Source organism: Carcharodon carcharias, chromosome 14, assembly GCF_017639515.1.
Source record: "Carcharodon carcharias isolate sCarCar2 chromosome 14, sCarCar2.pri, whole genome shotgun sequence".
Taxonomy (NCBI): Eukaryota; Metazoa; Chordata; class Chondrichthyes; order Lamniformes; family Lamnidae; genus Carcharodon; species Carcharodon carcharias.
In genome coordinates, this window is record NC_054480.1 from 66,061,238 (window position 1) to 66,084,461 (window position 23,224).

The 23,224-nt window shown below is 43.5% G+C and overlaps 1 protein-coding gene across 3 annotated transcripts in view; it reads right to left on the reverse strand.

The window, feature by feature from the left end:
• Positions 1-402: 402 nt before the first annotated feature.
• The window catches only part of snx21 (sorting nexin family member 21), a 49,651-nt gene continuing 26,829 nt past the window's right edge, over positions 403-23,224 (reverse strand). For all 3 annotated transcript variants that reach the window (XM_041204144.1, XM_041204143.1, XM_041204145.1), the window contains exons 3-4: positions 16,100-16,251; positions 403-2,495 (exon numbers count right to left, since the gene is read on the reverse strand). In XM_041204144.1, the coding sequence (XP_041060078.1) occupies positions 1,824-2,495; positions 16,100-16,251 (824 nt within the window). In that variant the 3' untranslated portion in view covers positions 403-1,823. The remainder of the gene's footprint in view (positions 2,496-16,099; positions 16,252-23,224) is intronic.

Sequence of the window (23,224 nt, forward strand, 5' to 3'; positions counted from 1 at the left end):
TACCTTCCCTGCCACTCATAAAATTCCAGCAGAAGTGGCTAGGTGACAGGCCTGCACCGCCTCACCCGCCATGCCACCCAACTTTATACCCCACTTAACAGCCTGTTCTCAGGATGGAGGGGCCAGGTGCTAAAATTCTGGCTAGTATCTTTCAGACATGCAGGGTGAACATCAAATGGGAGAAAAAAAAGTGCAGAGAATGATTAGGATCATGCACTTCTTACACCGCAAGCAACACTGGCACAGGACTGAGAGCAGCTTGCCTGTCCCCCACTTAATTCCTGACAAACAGGAAGGGCTGAAGAAAGTCCAGTTATACCAGTCCTGAATCCTATCTGTCAAGAATAATTTTAATTCTTAACTGTCTTGAGCCCTACTTGTACATTAAAAATTGCAAAAAAATGGGCACCACTGCAGTTTAATGATACATCAGCAATAAAAGGAAACTAGAATACAGATAGAAATAGTTAACATAGAAATATTTACAAGTTATTTTTCATCATTCAATTGACTGGCCTCTCACTATAAACACTGGTATATTGTAATATCTCCAATATAAAAATGCCATATGTTGCATGATGCAAAGAAAACATCCTCTTCCTTATACTCTGTTGATAGAAAGTTCAGGTTCAGCAGTCAAATACGTGGTGTCCAAGTGAAGCAGGTCTTTTTTACAGTTACTGTTAGCCCTTCCATTGTGAAGGTTTTCCACTTTCTTTCTGCCTCGACAGCTGCAAATATTTAAACATGCATGAGGCTGTCTTCACTTAGCAGGTTGTAACTTATATTTGTCAGGGTCAACTGAAACAAGCTCCAAAAGCACATGTCTACCTTCCACTCAATTTCTCTTGAAGGCCAACATCTCATTTTGGGATATAGCTCCACAGGCCAGCAGGTTTTCATTACTTCGCTCAAGGGGCAACTTTACATGTGAGCCTAACTACTGAGTGTTGACAGGCTATTCAGCAATGACGGTAATAACAGAGTCCAACCCTATCCTTATCCAATGTCTAAAGCTGACACTATGGCCTATTATGGCCCCAGCTGTGATTAGCTACTTCCATGCAGATGGAAGATGAAACCTGGTGCCATCTGGTCAATATAGCTCAGTACCAGTACTTGTCTTTACTTCCTTCCTCTGGAAATAACAGTCTCAAATGTAGCAGTATCCTAACATATTGCACTCTCTGTCCCCACTGCCCAACCAGCCAAATTACACTCTACAAAAGTTATACTCAAGTAGTTTTGCTCACTGTGAAGAGCAAAGAATGTACAGCAACTACTGAGAATTAGAAGCAAAGTTTAGACAGTAGGCACATCAATAAATTGACTGTGACCTCCAAATCATTGAAAGAGATTGAATACATGTTACTGAACAGCTCCTAAGACTAATATTTCTATCAGGAATTTACCCAGTATTGCAACCTTAATCTGTTTGGTTTTGAAAGAACATAGAAATCATGCTACACCTACAACAGCCTGGCGTGCACTGCCAAATGTGTTCTTTGAATCAACCGAGATTAAGATTAGAACCACATTATAGGGTGAATCACCAGTAAATCTTCCTGTTAGGGTGCACTGCGCACTGTTTTACATCACCTACATTATGTCATAACTCTCCTGAAACCAGGAAAGGTGCAACTATTTTCTGTAACACTATTCAGAGATGCTGCATACAATACACAGGAAAGTTGAGTTTGTTTGACTAAAATTTGGTTCCTTTTAAAGTTCTCGCAGATATGAAACTATACGTTTTAATAAAAACTGAAATTTGCCCAGAGAAGCCCCCTCCATCCCTCATGTAGCATCAAGTTGTGTCTAATTCACTCTAAAAAATCTTTAATAAGATGTTCTTTAAGACTAGGTTGATTTAAAACATCTATCCCTGCTTCTTGGACTTGCTGGAGTTTGGCTTCGGACTGACGTTTGTCTTTAGCTATTTTCCAGGAGAGTCTGATGTTGGAATGAAGTAAAGGCACTAATAGTGGATGATTTTCCTGGTTGTCTATTGTTTGTAAGGCCTGTTCACAGTAGGCCTGGGCCTCTTCCAAGCGATCCAGTTCTTGGTAACAAAGAGAAATAGAAGCTTGAGTGAAAAGTAAGTGCTCAGTATCCCAGGAGCACAGCTTCTGCTGCAAATGAAGAGCATTGACCAGCATCTCCATAGCATCCTCACACATACCCCCACGCAATAATCCCTGACCTGCTTTTAAATCTCGGAGATAAAAGAACTCCAGGAATACTTTGGACCTGCGAATGTCCATGATTGAGTGGATGTGCTGGAGATACTGTTCAAAAGCCCGGCTGCGTTTGGCTATGGTTTCGTGTGTGAAGTTTTTCCGGATTATCTTCTTTGGAAACACCACATTGCCCATCTCCTCTTTGAAATACTTGTGGAGTTTTTCATTCAATTTTGCAAAATCTGTGTAACGCCGAACAATAAGTGCCTTGTTATCATCGAAGCTGCCCGACTTTATTACATGTATGGTGTAGGCCTGTGGGAAAGGGAGGAAAGCTGTTAACTGTATTCTTAAAAGGCACTTGCTGCAATCTTTAACAATATATAAACTATGTTTGCAATACATGAGGTAGTTTTGCAATGCATAAGATACGTTTGCAATGTGTAAGGTACATTTGCAATACCTGTCCTCAGCACACAGGCACTATGATCACTCCTCAACCCTATTGGTAGCACTCTTGCCTCTGAGTTTAAAGTTGTGAGTTCAAGTCCACTCCACAGACTTGCACACAAAATCTATGCTGATATTGCAATGCAGTACTGAGTATCATGTGTGTATAGTTTTGCAGGTGAGGCGTAAAGCCAAGACCTCTTAGAACCATAGAAATGCTACAGCACAGAAAGAGGCCATTCAGCCCATTGTGTCTGCACTGGTCAAAAAAGAAAAAATGAAAGAACTAGCTGCCCATTTTAATCCCACCTTCCAGCACATGGGGCAGAATTTTCTGCCTGACGTGCGGAGGGTAGGCCCTGCACATCAGCGCGTAAAATGACGCGCTGTGACGTCAGGCAGGTGTCCCATCACTGCGCCCCATCACGATATTTCACTGGGCGGGCACGCAATGAAGTTTGACGTGTGCCCGCCATTAATTGACGGGCTAGTTAAGGCCCTTAAATTGTCAATCGACAGTGATTTTCAGCCGCCTATGCGATCTTTGGGCCGGCACATGGGTACAACAGGCAGACGGGTAAGAGACTTTTTAATGAAATTCATTCACGGGTGGGATAACAGGGCTCAGTGGGGTCGTCAATCTGATCTGTGAGTCTTTATCGCAGAAAGTTTTTAAAAATTGCCTGTGTGATTTGTAGCAGTTCAGGACGAATTCCAGCAACTTTCTGCGTATTTTGAACCTTCAGGTCAGCACTCTGCAGTCAGTAATCTTTATTGGGCCTGCAGCTTTCCGGAGGCCTCCCTTTGGCTTGGGTATGGGTTCTGACATGTTCACTGGAGGCACCTCCTCTGAGGAGGAAGAGATGGCTAGAAAAAGGAGGAGGCCAGGTGTACATAATCAGCCTCCAGGGGAGCCACCTTTGGGAGTACAGGCGCATGCACAAGGGACGCAGGGCCGAGAGGTAGTCCAAGGTGGAAGGGGCCGCAGAAGATGCCGCTATCCTGCTGCCAGGGTATACAGGTGGTGAAGCAGCTATCTCAATATGACTGAGCTACAGTGCCGAAGGAAGCTCTGACTGTCAAGGGAGATAGTCAACTACACCTGTCTAATGATTGGCCCTGAGATCTCTCCTGTGTGGGCGGATAGTCCACTCCAGTGGCTCTGAAGATCACAGTTGCCCTCAACTTCTATGCCTCTGGTTCCTTCCAGGGCTCGGTGGGTGATCTTTGCGGTGTCTCCCAATCAGCTGTCCACACTTGTGTCAAGCAGGCCACTGACGCTCTGTTCAGGCGTGCACTGACCTTCATCCATTTCCGCTGGGACCAGGCAAGCCAGGCACAGTGAGCCAGAGGCTTCACTGCCATTGCTGGCTTCCCCCGTGTCCAGGGCGCAATAGACTGTACACATGTGGCCAACATGGCGCCAGCAGGTGAGCCCGGTGCCTTCGTCAGCAGGAAGGGCTTTCACTCCATGAACGTGCAGATAGTGTGTGATCACAGGATGCTGATTCTACAAGTCTGTGCCAGGCACCCAGGCAGCTCCCACGACGACCACATCCTCAGACACTCCCAGGTGCCAGGGCTCTTCAGTGTTCCGGCTCGGCTTGATGGATGGCTGCTGGGTGATAAGGGCTATCCCCTCAGAAGGTGACTCCTCTCTGCCATCCAAGATCAGAAGCTGATCAGCGGTACAATAGGAGCCACACCTCCACAAGGGCTGTTGTGGAGAGTGCCATCGGTCTTCTCAAGATGCGCTTCCGATGCCTGGACCGCTCAGGGGGCGCACTCCAGTACCCCCAGATCGTGTGTTGGTGATAATGGCTGCATGTAGCGTTCTCTACAATCTTGCACTGGAAAGGGGGGATGCATTGGATGATGAAGACGTTGATGCAATGGATGCAGCTCCACACGATGAATCCAATACTGATTCTGAGGATGAGGAAAAACAGGGGGATGCTGAGGGACTAAATGCTAACCCGGAATCCACACAAATGGATCACCAAGATCAGCCTTGCCTGGCGCTTCCACACTCGGCACTCAAGTGCTAAATCTGCCAGGTCATCAGCTGCAACTAAGGGTTTTGGACATAAACTTCAATGTCGACTCAAACACTCATGACATGTATCTAAAACATACAAATGCAGAACAAAGGAGCCATCCTCAGCCATGGTAACACATCTGGTTTTAATTTTCACCATCAGAAGTTCTCACAAATTCAAAGCAAAACTTTAATCAAGCAGAAATAAATAATAAGGACCTAATCTAGGGCCAAAACAAAAGCACCAGTGAGAAACCTGTGGTGTGCCTAAGGTGCCTCTTGCTTACATTTATGGGTGCTATGTTTTGGTGTTGCCCCATTACAAGGAGTGGCATCTGAGACAGCCTGCTGACTCTGCTGTCCTGTTGGCCTCGATGACCTTGGTGATTGTCCTCTGGCCCGTGGAGCCTATGCTGGGTCTGCCTGCGAGGGATCTACCAGTTCCACAGCTGGCATCACCCCAGTTATCGCAGCCTCACCCGATGAAGGGGTCACTGGGAGAGGGGAGGAGCAGCTGGTGCCCTCATCCAGAGCACCGTGAGAGGAGCCCACAGATACGACAGGCAGCTGCTGCACTAACGTGAGGTCGCCCCGGACCTCCCTCACCGTCAATGGCAGGCAACGAGCTGGGAAGCTTGAAGCCCACACCATCTCCCACATTGGCAATGACCAGCTGTGGCCACTGGTGCGGTGAGGGACTGCAGGTCCAAGCGTAATCCCAGGAGAACCTGATTGTTCTCCTGGAGGCATCTCTTCACGAGAGTCACCACTCTCTCCAGGAGGAAGCATGACACTCTGCCATTGCATTATTGATGCTCTGTGTGAATCCCTTCACCACGGATACCAAGCAAAGCATAGTCTCACGTAACACTCCCAGATGCTCCCACACACCCAGCCGCATTCCCTGCAGCTGCTGCTTTGCGGACGACTCCAGCGGCACATCATCACGCACCGACTGAGCATGTGCCTGATCCCCTGCAGTCCTCCGACTGCTGGCACCATTGGCACTCTGTCTCTGCCAGCTCCTCCAATGATTGTGAAGTGCCCTCTCCACTGTGCCCCAGGACACTAGCCAATGTAGCAATGCCCGAGGTGCTAGTATCTGTGCTGGTGCCTGCCTCGCAGAAATGGCGTGATGCAGGTGATGCTTGAGGGCCCTCAGGTGTGAGGCGGGGCATCTGCAATTCCTCCTAGTGGCCAGGCTCTGATGATGCTGAAATGAACAACAAGGACAATAGATCAGTTAGCGTGCACACAGTGACCACTTCATCCTTTTCCCCCAACTCATTATGTGCTCCCCCTTCCAGACCTATGGAGACGAATATTGGTGAGGTGGCAAATAATGAGGATGATACCCTTACATTACAGGCAGATATAGATGGGCTCGTCTGATGGCCTAAGGAATGCCAAATGAAATGATATGTGGATAAGTGTGAAGTGATGCACTTGGGCAGGACAAACAAGGCATGGGAATACACGATGAATGGTAGGACCGTGAAAACTAAGGAGGATCAGACGGACCTTGCTGTGCATGTCGACAGGCCCGTTAATGTAGCGGGACATGTACATAAAGTGTGGAAAAAGGTAAATGCCATACTTGTCTTTATTAGTTGAGGAATAGAATATAGGAACAGGGAGGTCATGTTCCAAGTGCAGAAAACGCTGCATAGTCCACAGCTATAGTTCTGCGCACAATTCTGAAATGTGCTTCATGGGAGTGATGTAATTGGAGTGGAGAGAGTGCAGAGGTCGCTGGCTGGCCTGGAGAGTTTGGCTTATCAGGAGACATAGCAAAGACTGGGGTTATTTCCCCTGGAGCAGAGGAGATTGAGGGGTGACATTATTGAGATTTATAACATTATGAGAGGCATAGATAGGGTGGACAGAAAGGAACTTTTCCCCTTGGAGAAGGGTGTAACCAGGTGGCATAGATTTAAGGTAAGGGGCATGAGGTTGACAGGTGATGTGATGAGCAACTTTTGCGCACAGAGTGTATTGGGAATGTGGAACGCACTGCCTGAAAGGATGGCGGATGCAGAAACCCTCCCAACATGTAATAAGCTTTTGGATGTGCAGTTGCGATGCCGTGGCATACAAGGCCATGGGCATAGTGCTGGGAAATGGGATAAGGTAACTTTGGAAAGTGTTTGACACGCACGTCTTCGAAGGGCCGAAGGATCTTTTTCTATGATCCACACCTCTGACTCTATCACTCTGTGACCGAGCAATGTTGCAACAATAACAAATCAAACAATCATCAGTGCTATGGATGTTGGGAGGACATAGCGGATCTCACTATTGGCCTCAAATACCTGGCTGTTCCACCCCAGCCTCACCAACGCCAGTTGACCTGGGCGCATGGCGCCTCTCAAGCTCCAGGGCCTCCTGTTGGAAGCAGCTTAACATCAGCAGCTGGGCCTAGCCACCTCCAGTACTCCAACGCTCGCACGCATTGTGAGCATTCTTCCCCTGAAAAACAGAGACCATTCATTGAGCAATTTGCACAATGGACTTTGCACACGCATGCCACACCCCAACCACAGTGGCCCATATGGAGCCTCCAGTGCCTCCTCTCCCCACTACTGCTGATTGGTCACATAAGGATAGTACGCCTGCTCCCAACCCTCCTAAACAGCCACCTTGGACACATTCTGCGTACATCACTTTAGGAGACACATGGTCTTTGCTCCCATAGGAAGGAGGCGCAACTATGTGCAACGTCGAGGGCAGCAGATGGCTCTTGGCCACGAGACCTTGAGGCTCCCCTCCCATAATCTCATCACCATGAACAGGACATGTGTTGGAGTTCTAAGTATGTGCCTAGCTGCATCTCCTGCAGGTTGCCCCCAGACTTGTCATGTGCGACTAAGAGCAACACATGGTGTGAGGGAGAACTCACCTCTTCATGAACCACTCAGGGTGATGTTAAGCATGGGCACTATCTGCTTGCCCACCCGGCGTACGAGAAATGCCCAACATAATTCAATAATGCAGTCACGATAGTAAGACTTGTGGGGGGTGGGGGCCTCAAAGGCTAAGGCTACCTGGGCTACCTGCTGAGTTAAATGCCCAATGCCAACATGGTACTCACCCCTCCAGAGTGCAACGAATTGTTGAAGCGCTTACGGCACTGGATCCAGGCGCACCGCACCACATCGCGGGAGCTCACCACCTCCGCCACCTCCTCCCAAGCATCTTTTGTCATGTGGGGGGGCCTCCTCCTCCCATCATGGGGGATCAACACCTCCCGCCATGCTGCCACCTCCTCAAGGAGGGCAGCAAGGCAGTCATCAGAAAAGTGAGGGACATATTGGCTCTCCACTGGCCTCTCTGCTCCTGTGGCAGACCCTGCAGCCTGTCTTCCTCCTCTGCCCTTCCTTCCAGCATGCCCTGCTCAGCCGACCCCCTGTGGTATGACCTGGAAGTGCCCATTGTGAGCAGCCTACAGGAGGCTGCCAGGCCTTCTTTTAAACAGACTGCCAGGTCACCATTGGACTCAGCAGTCTGTGCACACCCGCTGCAGCCCGCACACTACCGGTCTTCACAGGAGTTGGGAAATGAGGTGGGCGGGTGCAAAATGGTGGTGCGGACCCGATCGCGGGCATCGATCGGGTCTGCGCCCACCCGCGCCCTTGCCTGCTCTGCCCGCCCGACGAAAAATTCTGCCCCAGTCCGTAGCCTTGAAGGTTACAGCACTTTAGGTATAGATTGCCCCTTCAGGTAAATGGAAGAGATTCCAAAGTACTACTTTGAAGAGGAATTCTCCCTGGTGTCTTGTCCATTATTGATCCCTCAACCAATAGCTCAAACAGATTATTTGGTCCATATTGTACTGCTGTATATAGGGCCTTGCTGTGTGAAAAATGGCTACATTTCACACCAAACAACACACTATAAAAATACTTCATTAGTTGTTAGCATTTTGGAACGTTATGAGGTCAAGAAAGTACTTCATAAACACAAGCCTTTCTTCCTTTTCATCAATGCAGCTGGACTCCAATTAGTTCCCTCAAGTATTTGATACTATCAAGTGTAACCAGATACTTAAAGCACAGAAAAAGGCCCTTTGGCCCATCGAGTCTGCGTTGGTCAAACAGGTACCTTGTTTGGTACCTAATCCCATTTTCCAGCACTAGGCTCATAGCCTTGTATGCCATGGTATCACAAGTGCATATCCAAATACTTCTTAAATGTTATGAGGATTTCTGACTCTACCACCCTTTCATGCAGTGAGTTCCAGATTTCCACCACCATCTGGGTGAAAAAATTCTTCCTCACATCCCCTCTAAACATCCTGCCCCTTACCTTAAATCTATGCCCCCTGGTTATTGATCCCTGCACCAAGGGGAAAAGTTCCTTCCTATCTACCCTATCTATGCCCCTCATAATTTTATACACCTCAATCATGACCCCCCTCAATCTCCTCTGCTCCAGGGAAAAATACCCCAGTCTATCCAATCTCTCCTCATAACTAAAACTCTCCAGCCCAGGCAAATCTCCTCTGCACTCTCTCTAGTGCAATCACATCCTTCCTATAATGCAGATTCCAGAACTGCATGCAATACTCTAGCTGTGGCCTAACCAGCATTACCTCCCTACTTTTATATTCTATGCCTCGACTAATAAAGGCAAGTATCCCATATGCCTTCTTAAGCACCTTATCTATCTGTCCTGCTACCTTAAGGGACTGGTGGACATGCACACTAAGGTCCCTCTGATCCTTGGTACTTCCCAGGGTCCTACTATTCATCATGCATTCCCGTGCCTTGTTTGTCCTGCCCAAGTGCATCATCTCACACTTATCCTGATTAAATTCCATTTGCCACTGATCAGCCCATCTATATCCTCCTGTAATCGAAGGCTATCCTCTTCACTATTTACCACCCCAACAATTTTCGTGTCATCCGCAAACTTACTGATCAACCCTCCTACATTCAAGTTGAAATCGTTTACATATACCACAAACAGCAAGGGACCCAACAGCGATCCCTGTGGAACCCCATTGGACACAGGCATTCAGTGACAAAAACACCCCTCGACCATCACCCTCTGCTTCCTGCCACTCAGCCAATTCTGGGTCCAATTTGCCAAACTGCCTTGGATCTCATGGGCTCTTACCTTCATTATCAGTCTCCCATGCGGGACCTTATCAAAAGCCTTGCTTAAGTCCAACTAGACTACGTCAAATGCATTGCCCTCATCTACACACCAGGTCACCTCTTCGAAAAATTCAATCAAATTGGTCAGACGTGACCTCCCCTTAACAAAACCATGCTGACTGTCCTTGATTAATCCCTGCCTCTCCAAGTGTAGGTTAATTTTGTCCCTCAGAATTGCTTCCAATAGTTTTCCCACCACAGATGTTAGACTGACTGGCCTGTAGTTCCCTGGCTTATCTCTTCCTCCCCTTATGAATAATGATTCCACATTGGCTGTCCTCCAGTCCTCTAGCCCTCTCCAGTGGCCAGAGAGGTATTGAAAATTATTTCCAGCACCACTGCTAACTCCTCCCTTGCCTCACTCAACAGCCTGGGATACCTTTCAGGGTCTTCTTTCCCCGCTGATTCTGCCAAGCCTGTTCCCTTGGCTGTGGTTTCACTAGATAGTAGGTAGGGACAGAGGGAAACTTGTTTATCCATTCATGCGGGTCACTAATTAGATGACGAGGCATTTGTAGCCATAACCTAATATATTTTAAATGTACTTCAGTGTGTGGACCACCATTGGTTCAGGAAAAAGCAGTTTATGCTGTTTACAATCAAAATTTCCAATTTCAGACAAAAAGGAAAAAGGTTTGATTGTTACATAGTAGTTGGTAAACACTGGGAGGTACCAGTAGACTGTATACAGACTACAGTATAATGCCCATTTTCAAAAGGGGAAAAAAGGTGTGAGGAACACAGGTCCATTAGTTTTACTTTCATCCCATGTAAAATAATGGAACTGATCATCAGGAATGAACAATAGTGAGCATTGGATTCTGAAAGGAAGGATTCTGCCTGAACAACTTCTAATTCCATTGAGAAAGTGATAACCCAAGTCAACTGTACTAAATTCTACAAAACTGTGGACTCAGCCTTCCAGAAGACATTTCATCAACTTCCATGAGAAAGGTTACCAGTTCAGCAGAAAAGAAAATTTACTGAAGAATGGAAAACAACAGGTACTGTTTAGAAGACTAATGTCAGATCAGGAGTGTCAGTGGGAGCAGTACTAAGTGGGATGCCCCAAAGATTGGTGTTTGAGCTAATACTGCTTTCGAGCTATATCAATAACTTAGTCAGTATAGCTTTATATAGCTTTATATAACTGCACCCCCCCACCCCCAACCAAACCGCTCGGCATGTTTTCAGTAAGGGGCATGTGAAATAGGGAATATGGGTAGCCTACTACCTCCCCGCCTTCCCGTCTTTCCCTGACCCAGTCTCCCACAATATCGAGTGGGGAGGGGAGGAGGAGTGGGTAAGGTATCCACTAGGCTGCCCACCCTTAGGCCAGTCAGGCCCTTAACTGCCCAATTAAGGACCTCAATTCACCTCCACTGCCATAATATTCTGGGCAGTGAAAGTCACTTTTTTCACCGAAGTTGGTGAAAGAGCAAGAAGTGGGTGGTACCAACTTAATGAGTGCTCTGTGCGCATCGGGGGCATTCCCCCTAAGACTGTAACTATCTCACCCCCTTTGTGTCTCCCCTCCCGTCCCCCATCCAAGAAACTCCAGACTCACATAGTGCGGTGTCTGTTGGATCCTGGTCACCAGTCTGTTGGGACTTATTGATCCAGGCTGCAGGTTTGTTTTGGGATGGCTGAGTTGGTACAATAGAGAGAGTTGATCAGCAGACAGTTCTTAGGCGGAGCACATTCTGTTTATTTATGAAGGTCCTCAACAGCTACACTTGTGCACGTTCAACTCAAACCCTGTCTCCATACTACTCCTTACTAACTCAGAATACTGACTACAGGGGTAGTCCACGCTATTCCTCAATTGGTTACACAAGATCATGTGATCTTCCTTTATCACATCTTTCTTAAAGGTATACTACACATTACATAAAACCATAATTACCAGTGTCCATGACACTTCTGCATGGGCCTCCTTGCAGTCCCAGCATCACTCACTATTCTGCCCTGGCACTGCAGAGACTGCAAGAGCTGCCGGCCAATCAAATTGACTGGCAACACTTGAGGGCGGGACTTCCTTCTACTAAGGGGCAGAGGTCTCATTCTCTGCTTGTTAAGACCATCGCAACTTGTCATCGCTGTGGGATGGCCTATTTTAAAGTCAGCCAGTCTGCACCTGACTTTTCTTCTGGAAGGGAGGTGGTGAGCAGTACCCTCCCCCAAAAAATATTCGAGTGGTAACCCCGACACCAGGGTAAAAAGTGGGAACCAAGCCCCGCAAGGGCTGGCGGCGGGACGCATTCAGCAATCTTACCGCAGGCAGCCTCCTAATTGGTTGCCCAGTCATGAGGTAGTCAGCTTTGAAGCCTCAGCAGCGCCACCGAGAAATATGGTCGCTGCTGAGAAATGCAGGAGACCTTGGAATCACAGACAGGTAAGATATAAAAAAATTAAACTCACGGGGCCAAGGGTTAGAAGGGAAACCCCTCCAGGGAAATCACTGGAGCCACGCAGACTGCCTTCCCTTCTTTGGACCCGGCCTGGTGCTGGAAGTCTGCCTCCTTTTAGCTGGAAATCACCCTGCCATCGGCAAAATGCTGACAGCATGGTAAAATATCCTTTAGAAGGGCCTTTGATTATGGAAATTGGCTACCAATCTTCTTGGGATAGGACCGCGTCGGGGAGCCAATACGACCTGGCACCTCCGTGATTTTACCGGCCTCGCGGGGGCTGGTAGAATTCAATGAAGATCAGTCCAATTAGCAGAAGACACCAACCTAAGTGAAAAAGTGAAATATGAGGATACAATTGGTCAAAACATGGGCAGAACATAAGGAAAAAATGTTGAAAAATGGGGAATGGGTTGGAATAGCTGAGGACGAGATTGAAAAAGACCCAGGAGTCTTAGTGGGCTCAATACTTTGCAGAGTGGCAATCAATAAAGGCAATAGAATGTTGAATTGCATAGTCAAAAATGTAGAATATAAGTGACAGGAAGTCTAAATCAAAATGTACACTGCTTTAGTTAGATCAGACCAAGCACTATGCTTAATTCTGAGAAAAAGGGAAGCAAATGCTGATAGAGAGCAGAGCCATAGGGAGAGCTCATTAGCATACCTACCACCACTCTGTCCCAGCCTGTTTCTCCTTATGAATTTAACCCCTTTATGAGCTAAATTTTAACTTAACAATAGCACATTAGGAATATTCCTATCAAGATACTTTTGTGGTGTATTTGTGAGAAATCCTGAAGCATGACAGAGTTCTGAATGTTCCATGTCCTAATAGTGCTGGCAAAGTATGCACTGTGTAGAAAGTATTAATGAAAGGAATATCTTTTTGAAGTGGTACTCCAGCTGTATTAGAGATGTACACTTTGTACGTGTGCTATTTATGAGGCTGATCCACTTGTCTGAGAAAAATAACTGCAAGCTCTGCTGTCACCAGCACAGTCTGTACTCCTGTCGAATAACAGCCTTTCTACTTAAGACAGAGTCATTATGTGCCAGATATTGGTGATATGTGCTTTCCCTTTGTTCAGATCTCTTATAATCTCAAGGCAGATTGCAATCAAGAGTACATGAATAGATCTGCTCTCTAGTGAGCATGCAAGATGAAGCACCTACTATTGTTTCTCTTTAACTCAGTGAAGTACTGTCAGGTTTCCACTCAGCATCTTCTCTGATACCACAGCCATGATCATGAAGAAGAGGAAGCAAAGGACCAAAGTACATATCCTGCCATTCCTGTAATATGTTGAAGCTGGATGAACCAACCTTCTTCTCGTGCACCAAATCCTTACTTTTAGTTTTTCTCCCTAAAGGTTGAAGGTTATCACATGATTTCTATCCCCTTGCATTCTAGTCTTCTAGCGATGAAAGCCAACATTTCAGTAGCTTTCTTGATTATTTTTTTAAACTGTCTATGATATTTTAATGATCTATTACATGAACCCATAAGCTTCTGTGGACTAGCACTGATGTTAGCCTTTCACCATTAAGAAAGTACTCTGGTCTCAAGTGGATAACCTCACACTTACTTACATTGAAATCCATCCATTGCAATTTTGCTCATTCCATTAAAATCTCGAATTTTACACTTCCATCTACACAGCTTACCATGCCTACCTATCTTTGTGTCATTTGCAAAGTTGGAAATATGGATCTCTATTCCATCATCCATTAATAAATACAGTGAATAGTTTGGGGCCCATCAAACATACCACATCACATCTTGCCACTCAGCCAATTTCCTAACCAGGTCAATAATCTGCCTAAATTTCAATGGTTTCAACTTTAACTCTCTCTTATGAGGGCTTCAGGTAATTCATAGAATAACATCCATAGATATTCCCATGCCCACTACTTTAGTCACCTCTTCAAAAAGCTCAATCAGGTTCATCAGACATGACCTACCAGCTACAAATCTATGTTGGCTGTCTCTGGACAGCTGAAAATTTCACTTACTCCATTTTTACAAGCATTCTTGCGAGTGTCCTGATGAGTACAAGACGAAAAGCTTAGACATGTCTCTTTTATCAGTAATACTCAAGTCTTCTATTGTTAATTATAGACACGAGTAATTTCCCAACAGATGATAGGCTAACTGTCCAATAATTCCCTGGTTTCCCTCTCTAACCTTTAAGTAGCAGAGTGGCATGTGCAATTTTCTAATCTAAAGGAATGGTTCATGCACAGAAAGAATTTTAGAAGATTATAAATAGGACATCTGCAATGTCTTCAATTACTTCCTTTAATGCCTTAGGTTAGAAACTCAATCCTGGGGCTTTCTCATTTTCTAGTACCATTACATCATTACAACATCACTATTGTCAGTTTTTAACAAGTGTAAATTGCTCTTGACCATCCTCTTTTTCCTAATAGAATTAAAAATCATTGTATTAATTTTGATATCCCTTGCAAGTTTCTATTCATGTTGCTCTTAGTTTGTTTTGTCACATTTTGCTGTTCTTTGCACACACCCTTTCACCAAGTTTTGTAATATTTTGTGCATTTTTTCTGCTTTTTCTGAAATTTATTGTTGTCCCTTACCTCTTCAGTTGTCAGTGATTGCTTTTTCCTTCACAAGTAGAGCTCTTGCCCCTTAGGGGTATAAACTGGTCCCGTATCACTTCAAAAACTTTTTTGAACACTTCCTACTGATTTGTCCTCTTATCTATTAATAGATTTGTTCAGTTTACTATAAATAGCCGCTGTGTCATACTGTAGAAGTCAGTCTTACTATACTGGAATCTTGGAAGTCCTAATGACTGGTATCAGTCATCCTTCTTTAAGCTGCTCTTGACTCGGTACTGCAGATTGACAGTGAATCATCAGTAATACTGTATAGCCACTCCCTGGGGTTTTTCTTTCTGCCTTAATGAACAACTCCAGCACTGTTAGAAACTGCTGGAAGCCCATTTGTAAAGGGGAGGCTAAATTGATACAGCATAATGTAATGAGTCATTTGTGAGCCAACCAACAACTAATACTGTTGCCTAGACCTCTAGAGAACATGACAAAAATTTTGGCACAGGAAACTGCTTAGAGAATGACAGGTGCTCCATATATAATTACCAGATACTAATAATCAGATGTGTTTGAGTATGTGTGTGAGAATTACCATTATAATGAGCAGCAGCAGCAAAGTGAACACACACATGTAAATGGGTTCCATTCCAATGTAAATGAATGCCCAACCGTTCATTCATTTAGATTCAGACCAAACCCCAAATGAGTTTGCAAAAACACATTTCAGATTTTATCCATTCAGGTCAAGAAATTAAGCCACAATGATTCAAGTGGACAGAACAGCAAACTATCCCTAGCTGCTGATTCCTAGTTCCAAGATACCTGAGATGGGATGTCTTGGTCTGTTTGCCACTTAACAAGTTAAAAAATGATTCAGATGCTCTGCATTCTTAGGGCTTTCATTGGTGGGTTCTGGACTGAACATTGAAGGATTTGTAGTGATGTCAAATTTAAGGTTTTGGGGGAGGATTAAGGAGAAAATAAAACTACATTTTATTATACAGAACAGGAACAGGCCATTCGGCCCAACTGCTCTATGCTGGTGTTAAGTCTCTATATGAGCCTCAACCCACCTTACTTCAACTCAACCTTTTAACAACTCCTTCTATTCCTTTGTCTCCCATGTTTTCCTAGTTTTCCTTTAAATGTATTTGTTATTCACCTCAACTACTAGAATATAATAATAAGTGCAATTTTTGAGACACAAGTGCTTCCCACCCAAGAAAACAATAAGATATATCTCTTCAAAATAGACAGACCTCCACAATGATAAACACTCACCACGTATTTGGAGGATGAGTCATGGACCACGTTGGCACTAGTGACCTCAAAAATCAGCTTCTCAACGATGAGGTTCCCTCTGGATTTCTTCCAATTTTCCTGGAGCTGTTTAGTGAGCATGTTGCATGGTTTCAACTCACCCAAGAGATTCTCTATAAAACAGATAAGGTGAATGGTATAGTGCAATCCCTACAAAATCATTACAGTTGATGATGCAGTTATAGTCAGTAATGGCTCTGGGCACAGGTGCACAACATGGCCGTCGCCTGTTTCTATCTGTATTGTGGCCTCAATGCAGAAATGTCTTTCTTCACTAATACATGGATGGGTGGGAAACTGCACAACTGAGTGCCTCCTAGTGGTTACTAAAGAGCTCCGTTGACCTGGATACAGGTTGCCTGTTCTGCCTTCTTGAACTTTGAAGTATAAGGCTTGGAGAGGGATCAAAAGGTGATTCAGGGAGTGAGGAGATGAAGATAAGGAATTCTATACTCGAGAACAGATATACCAAATAAACAAAAAAGATCAGTAATAACCTCAAAACAAACATTTTTAAAGAACCTTTATTGCTCTAACTAAAGCCTTTTTTAAATTAAATGGCAGAGCATTCAGAGATTAGTACTCAGTGCTCCCACACCAAAATCAGAATGTTCCTTTGTTTCTGTTTTATTCTGTTTATATATTTAATAATCAAGGATGGAAATAATGAATCATAAGATCATAAGAAATAGAAACAGGAGTAGGCAATTCGAGCCTGCTTCACATTCAATGAGATCATGGCTGATCTGATTGTGGCTTTAGTTCCACTTTTCTGCCTGCCCCCATAACAAATCAAAAATCTGTTTAACTCACTTTTGAATATATTCAAGAACCAAGCCTCCATTGCTCCCTGTGGAAGAGAATTCCAAAGACTAATGACCCTCAGAGAAGAGATTTCACCTCATCTCCATCTTAAATGGGAGACTCATTATTTTTAAACTGTGCTCCCTAGTTCTAGATTCCCCACCAGGGAAAACATCCTCTCAGCATCTACCTTTAATGTGGCGACTGCAAATCTAAATACACTACATTTATTCATACCCTTTTATCTACCCTGCTTGTTACATCCTTGAAGAACTCCACTAAATTTGTCTAAAACAATTTCCCTTTAACAAAACCATGTTGACTCTGCCTGACTGCTTTATGATTTTCTAAATGCACTGTTACTATCTCCTTAAAAATTAATTAATGCATTTTTCCAATGACAGATGTTAAGCTAACCAGCCTATAGTTTCCTGCTTTCTGACTGGCTCCTTTCTTGAATAGAGGTGCTATATTTGTGGTTTTCCAATCCACTGGATCCTTTCCAGAACCTAGGGAATTTTGGAAGATTACAACCAATGCATCCACCATCTCTGCAGCCACTTCTCTTAAGACCCTAGGATGCAGGCCATCAGTCCAGGGGACTTGTCCATTAGTGTTCTTAGAATATTTTCTCCAGTAATAATGATTGTTTTAACTTCCTCCCTCCCTTTTGCCTCTTGATTTTCTACTATTCTTGGGATGCTTTTTGTGTCTTCTAGTGTGAAGGCAGATACAAAATATTGCTGAAAAAGACAAATGTTGTCAAACCTGAAATATAAATTGTTCCCTTAACATTTGGTATTCTTGCAAATTGTCCTGATGAGTGCAAGATGAAAAGCTTTGACAACGTGTTTTTTTTTAGCAATTATCAAGTTCTGTAATACCAACCAACTATCTGTATACCTGAGACAGAGGTACAACAAAGATACAAAATACTTGTTCAAAGTCCCTGCCATTTCTGTTTCTCATTATTAACTCCCCAGTCTCACCCTCTCAGGATCCAACACACACTTTAGCTACTCTTCTGCTTTTTATATACTTGTAGCAGCTTTTATGTCTGTTTTTAATTTTCTTACCCGTTTTCTCTCATACTCCAATTCCTCCATCATTATTATTCTTTTAGTCATCCTTTGCTGGTTTCTAAAATGTTCCCAATCTTCTGCTTTACCACTAATTGTAATTAGTTTCTAAGCATTCAGCAGAATATCTCATCTGTTATATGTGTCCCAAACATTTCCTAATAGTCAGACCTCTGTCCCACTTTGGCCTCTTTCTTAAGATGAAAGGGCCTAGTTTATGCTGTGAAAGAGAGTTGGGATCCACCCTTTTTCCTTCACAAAACAGGAAATTCCAGCAGAAATTTTGTATGTACAGCATCGTCCACTGAAATCTTTAATGGGACGAGTCCCAAATTATGGCTAGTCCCTCAATGGCCACTTATCAAATGTGAACCTAACAGTGAAAATCTGAATGTCCTCACTGGATGTCTGCACCCAAGCACTTCCAGCAGAGGTTGTTGGTTAGTGATCAGGAGCTGAACTCTGTGCAATATACCTGTACCTAAATCAGGATTCTGAAGCCAATTGTCAATCCAATCTTGCCACCCTAACTGAGATCTGGTAATTCAACATGGACCAAAGAGATTCAATCTGGGGCCGCCTTGGACTTTTTTTTGCACAGCAAGACAGTGCAATGCAAGTGTAAGAATTACTATCAGTAATGTTAGCAGATGAACAGTTAACATGTTTATGCAACAGTTACCTGTCTACCACTTAACTGGATTTGTTACCTCAGTTAACATGGAAAGTTAATGCTACCTTTAAAACAATGGACAAAGGAAGGTCACGAATGCACTGAAGTATATGCTACCTAGTCTTATCCATGTGTTGTTCACTGAGCCTTCTTGGGAGAGAGAGAGAGCCATAGCAAGACAAAAAGCTGGAAATGGACTGAGCAAGAAGCACCATCATCCCTTTCCTCATTTAATCACTCTAGCCCTTCATTCTATCATAGACCTTCATATTTGTTTTCTTTTCAACTCTGTTCACTCCTCCTACTCTCTCCTCCCCTCCCAAACGCACTTGTCCCAGCCACCTCATTTTCCCTGGCTTTATATTTGCTTAAAAGTTGTAAAATCTGTAACATTTTTAGTTCTGTTGAAATATCACCATCCTGAAATGTTAACTTGGTTTCTCCCTCAACACATATTACCTGCTGAATGTTTTCCATTCAGATTACAACATCTCCAGTATTTTGCTTTTGTTTCAAAAGTATTTCATTGGCTGTGAAGCGCTTTTGGGACATCCTTAGGTCATGTAAATGAAAGTCTTTCTTTTAATGAATACTTAATTTTCACCACAGTACATACAATTACAAAATATGGACTAAAAGTAATTGCCAAATCTATATAATTTCACAGAATCACAGAATCGTTACAGAACAGGAGACCATACAGTCCATCATGTCTGCACTGGCTCTCTGAATAAATAATTCGGCTAGTGCCATTCCCTTGCCTTGTTTCCATAATTCTGAAGATTCTTCCTTTTCAGGCAACAATCTACTTCCCTTTTGAGTGCTTCAATAGAATCTGCCTCCGTCACACACACAGTCAGTGCATTCCAGACCCCAAACACTGGCTGCGTGAACAAGTTTTTCCACATCACTTTTGCTTCTATTGCCAATTACTTTAAATCTGTGCTGTGTCATTCTTGACCCTTCATGAGTGGGACAGTTTCTCCCTTTCTACCCTGTTCAGACTCCTCTTCATTTTGAATACCTCTATCAAACCTCCTCTTAGCCTTTTCTCCTCCAAGTAGTTGATGCACTGGTTTTAATTTTCCAAAATTCCTAGATTCAGGGAAGGTTCCAATAGATTGGAAAATAGCAAATATAACTACCTTATTCAGAAAGGGAGGGAGACAGAAAACTGAAAAATATAGGCCAGCTAGCCTAACATCTGTCATAGGGAAAATGTTAGAGGCGATTATTAAATATGTTATAGCATGGCACTTAGAAAAATTCAAGGCAATCAGCCAGAGTCAACATGGTTTTATAAATGGGAAATCATGTTTAACCAATTTACTGGAGTTATTTGAAGGAGTCATATGTGCTGTGGATAAAGGGAAACTGGTGGATGTACTGGACTTAGATTTCCAGAACACATTTGATAAAATGCCACATCAAAGGTTATTGCAGAAAATAAAAGCTCATGGTGTAGGGGGTAACATATTGGCATGGATAGAAGATTGGCTAGCTAACAGGAAGCAAAGAGTTGGCATAAATGGTTCTTTTTCTGGTTGGCAGGATGTGATGAGTGGTGTGCCACTGGGATCAGTGCTGGAGCCTCAAACTTTTACAATTTATATAATGACTTGGGTGAAGGGAAAGGTTGTCAAATTTGCTGATGACACAAAGATAGATAGGAAAATAAATTGTGAAGAGGATGTAAGGAGGCTACAAAGTGACATAAATAGGTTAAACAAGTGGGAAAAGATTTGACAAATGGAGTATAATGTGGGCAAATATGAAATTGTTCATTTTGGCAGGAAGAATAAAACAGAAGTTTATCATCTAAATGGTAAGATCGCAGAGCTCTTTGATTCAGAGGGATCTGTGTGTTCTGGTGCATGAATCACAAAAGGTTAGTATGCAGGTACAGCAGATAATTGGGAAAGCTAATAGAATGTTATCATTTATTGTGAGGGGAATTGATTACAAAAGTAGGGAGGTTATTCAGTTGTACAGGGCATTGGTGAGACCACATCTGGAGTATTATGCATAGTACTGGTCTCCATATTTAAAGATGTAAATGCATTAGGAGCAGTTCAAAGAAGGTGTACTAGACTAATACCAGGAATAGGCTGGACAGGTTGTGCTTGTAGCCACTTGAATTTAGAAGAATAAGAGGTGACTTAATTGAAACTTTTAAGATCCTGAGAAGTCTTGACAGCGTGGATGTGGAGAGGCTGTTTCCTCTTGTGGGAAAATCTAGAACTAGGGGTCACTGTTTAAAAATAAGGAGTCGCTCATTTAATTCAGAGATGAGGAGAAACTTTTTCTCTCAGATGGTTGAGAGTCTTTGGAACGCTCTTCCTCAAAAGGCCGTGGAAGCAGAGTCTTTGAATATTTTTAAGGCAGAACTAGATAGATTCTTAATTAGTAAGGGGGTGAAAGGTTATCGGGGCTAGGCAGGAATGTGGGATTGAGGCGACATTCAGATCAGCCATGATCTTATTGAATGGCAGAGCAGGTTCGAGGGACCAAGTGACCTACACCTTCTAATTCTTATTTCTGTAAGGAAAACAGTCCCAATTCTCCAATCCATCTTCAAAACCGAAGTTCCTGGAGCCGCTCTCATGAATCTTTTCTGCAGGCTTTCCAATACCTTCACATTTTTTCTAAAGTGCAGTGCCCCAGAACTGGACACAATACCCCAACGGAGTCCGAATCAGTGTCTTATACGAGTTCAACATAACCTCCTTGCTCTTACGTTGTATGCCCCTATTAATTAAGCGCAGGATACTTTATGTTTTATTAACTGCTCTCTCAACTTGTCTTGCCATCTTCCATGACTTATGCACATATACAAGGTGCCTCTGCTCCTGCACTCCCTTTAGAATTGTCCCCTTTGTTTTAGATTGTCTCTCTATGCTCTTCCTACAAAATGAATCACTTCACATTTCTCTGCATTGTACTTCATCTGCCCCTGTCTGCCCATTCCACCAACTTGTCTATGTCCTTTTGACATTCTACACTACCTTCCTCACAGTTCACAATACTTCCAACTTTTGTGCCATCCACAAACTTTGAAATTGTGCCCTGTACACCAAGGTCCAGGTTATTAATATATATCAGGAAAAGAAAGGGTCCCAATACTGACCCCTGGGGAACTCCACTCCAGCCCGAATAACATCCATTAACCACTAAACTCTGTTTCCTGTTACTCAGCCAATTCTGTATCCATGTTGCTACTGTCCCTTTTATTTAATTCATAGAGGATGAGAGGGGAGAGGAAAAGTGCATCTATTAACATTTATAATGCAGCAAGAGGTAGAACTTTAGTGGAAATCATTATGTCTCAGTTAGATATTTGAATATTCATGAATTTAATGTTATTCAGAGCTCTGAGTCAATTTCTGTTTTGTTACCAAACTGAAACCACAACTCTGGGATTTTATTTTTCTTAAATTTTTGTTGCTGTATAGTGATGTAAATCAAACATGGAAAAAAACATGAATTGATTGAAAATAAAAAGAAAAAATTATACTAGAAAAGTGACTACATTGTCTAAAAAAGAGAATATTCTTTCATGTAACAGAATAAATGCTCTCTGTTTTAGTTTATTAAAAATCAAGAGAAAAGAAATGTTTCCAACTAGGATGAGGAGATAGCAGAGAATTTACTGGCCAATAGATCAGTATATCATGCCCTTTGATCAGAGCCCTGTAACACATTCTCCTTTAGCCTACGTGCAGGATTGAAAAGGATGTTGATCTGTATTCGCACAGTAAGTGATTCATCAGCCACAAATGACGACTGAGAGCGTTTTCCTCAGCTTGGAAATCAACATGACAAGCCACTGGCAGGCTTCAATTCAATCAATAAGCTTCTGCTTATCTGTAGACCAAATGTTTTCCTTTTAATAAACTACTGAAGGACCTCCTGTAGCGTTGCTGATGCGTTGTCTGCGATCTGGAAAACAGTCATCATGTTTGCTGCTTATATAGCCTGCTCCTTTCAAGGCTACTGCCTAAACATCCCTTGTAAGAATCCAGGTAATTATAGTTCCCTATAAATTCCTGAGGTTAATTAAATTAAATTAAATTTCAAGCTCCAGATCATTAGAGGTCCGGGTGAAATGGCTGGCCTTCTATTTTATTCCCAAGATAAAAAACATTGCTTATTCTTCATCATAGCCTTATCTGTATCATCTTCTAATTCCTTGAAGACTGTTTTCTCTGCAAGGTCTGTCCTTGGCATCCTGATTTTTCATTTATCCCCTTTTCTATTCCTTACCCAGCAGCCCAAATTCTTTTCCAGAAGAATACTTTTCTACACCTTTTCCACCTACTTCATGACCCCCTCCCAACTCTTTACCACCTCCCTGATTCCAGCCCAACCTACCTGAATCCTTCTTCTTCATGTAACATTACTCACTCACTCTGTCATTACACACCAAGAAGCATCCCAGATCATTGTCTCCTCTCTCAATTCCAACATTACTCACCCGTGCACACAAAGACTCTGGCCTTGCCCAATATTACAATGCACCCCTGCCCTCGG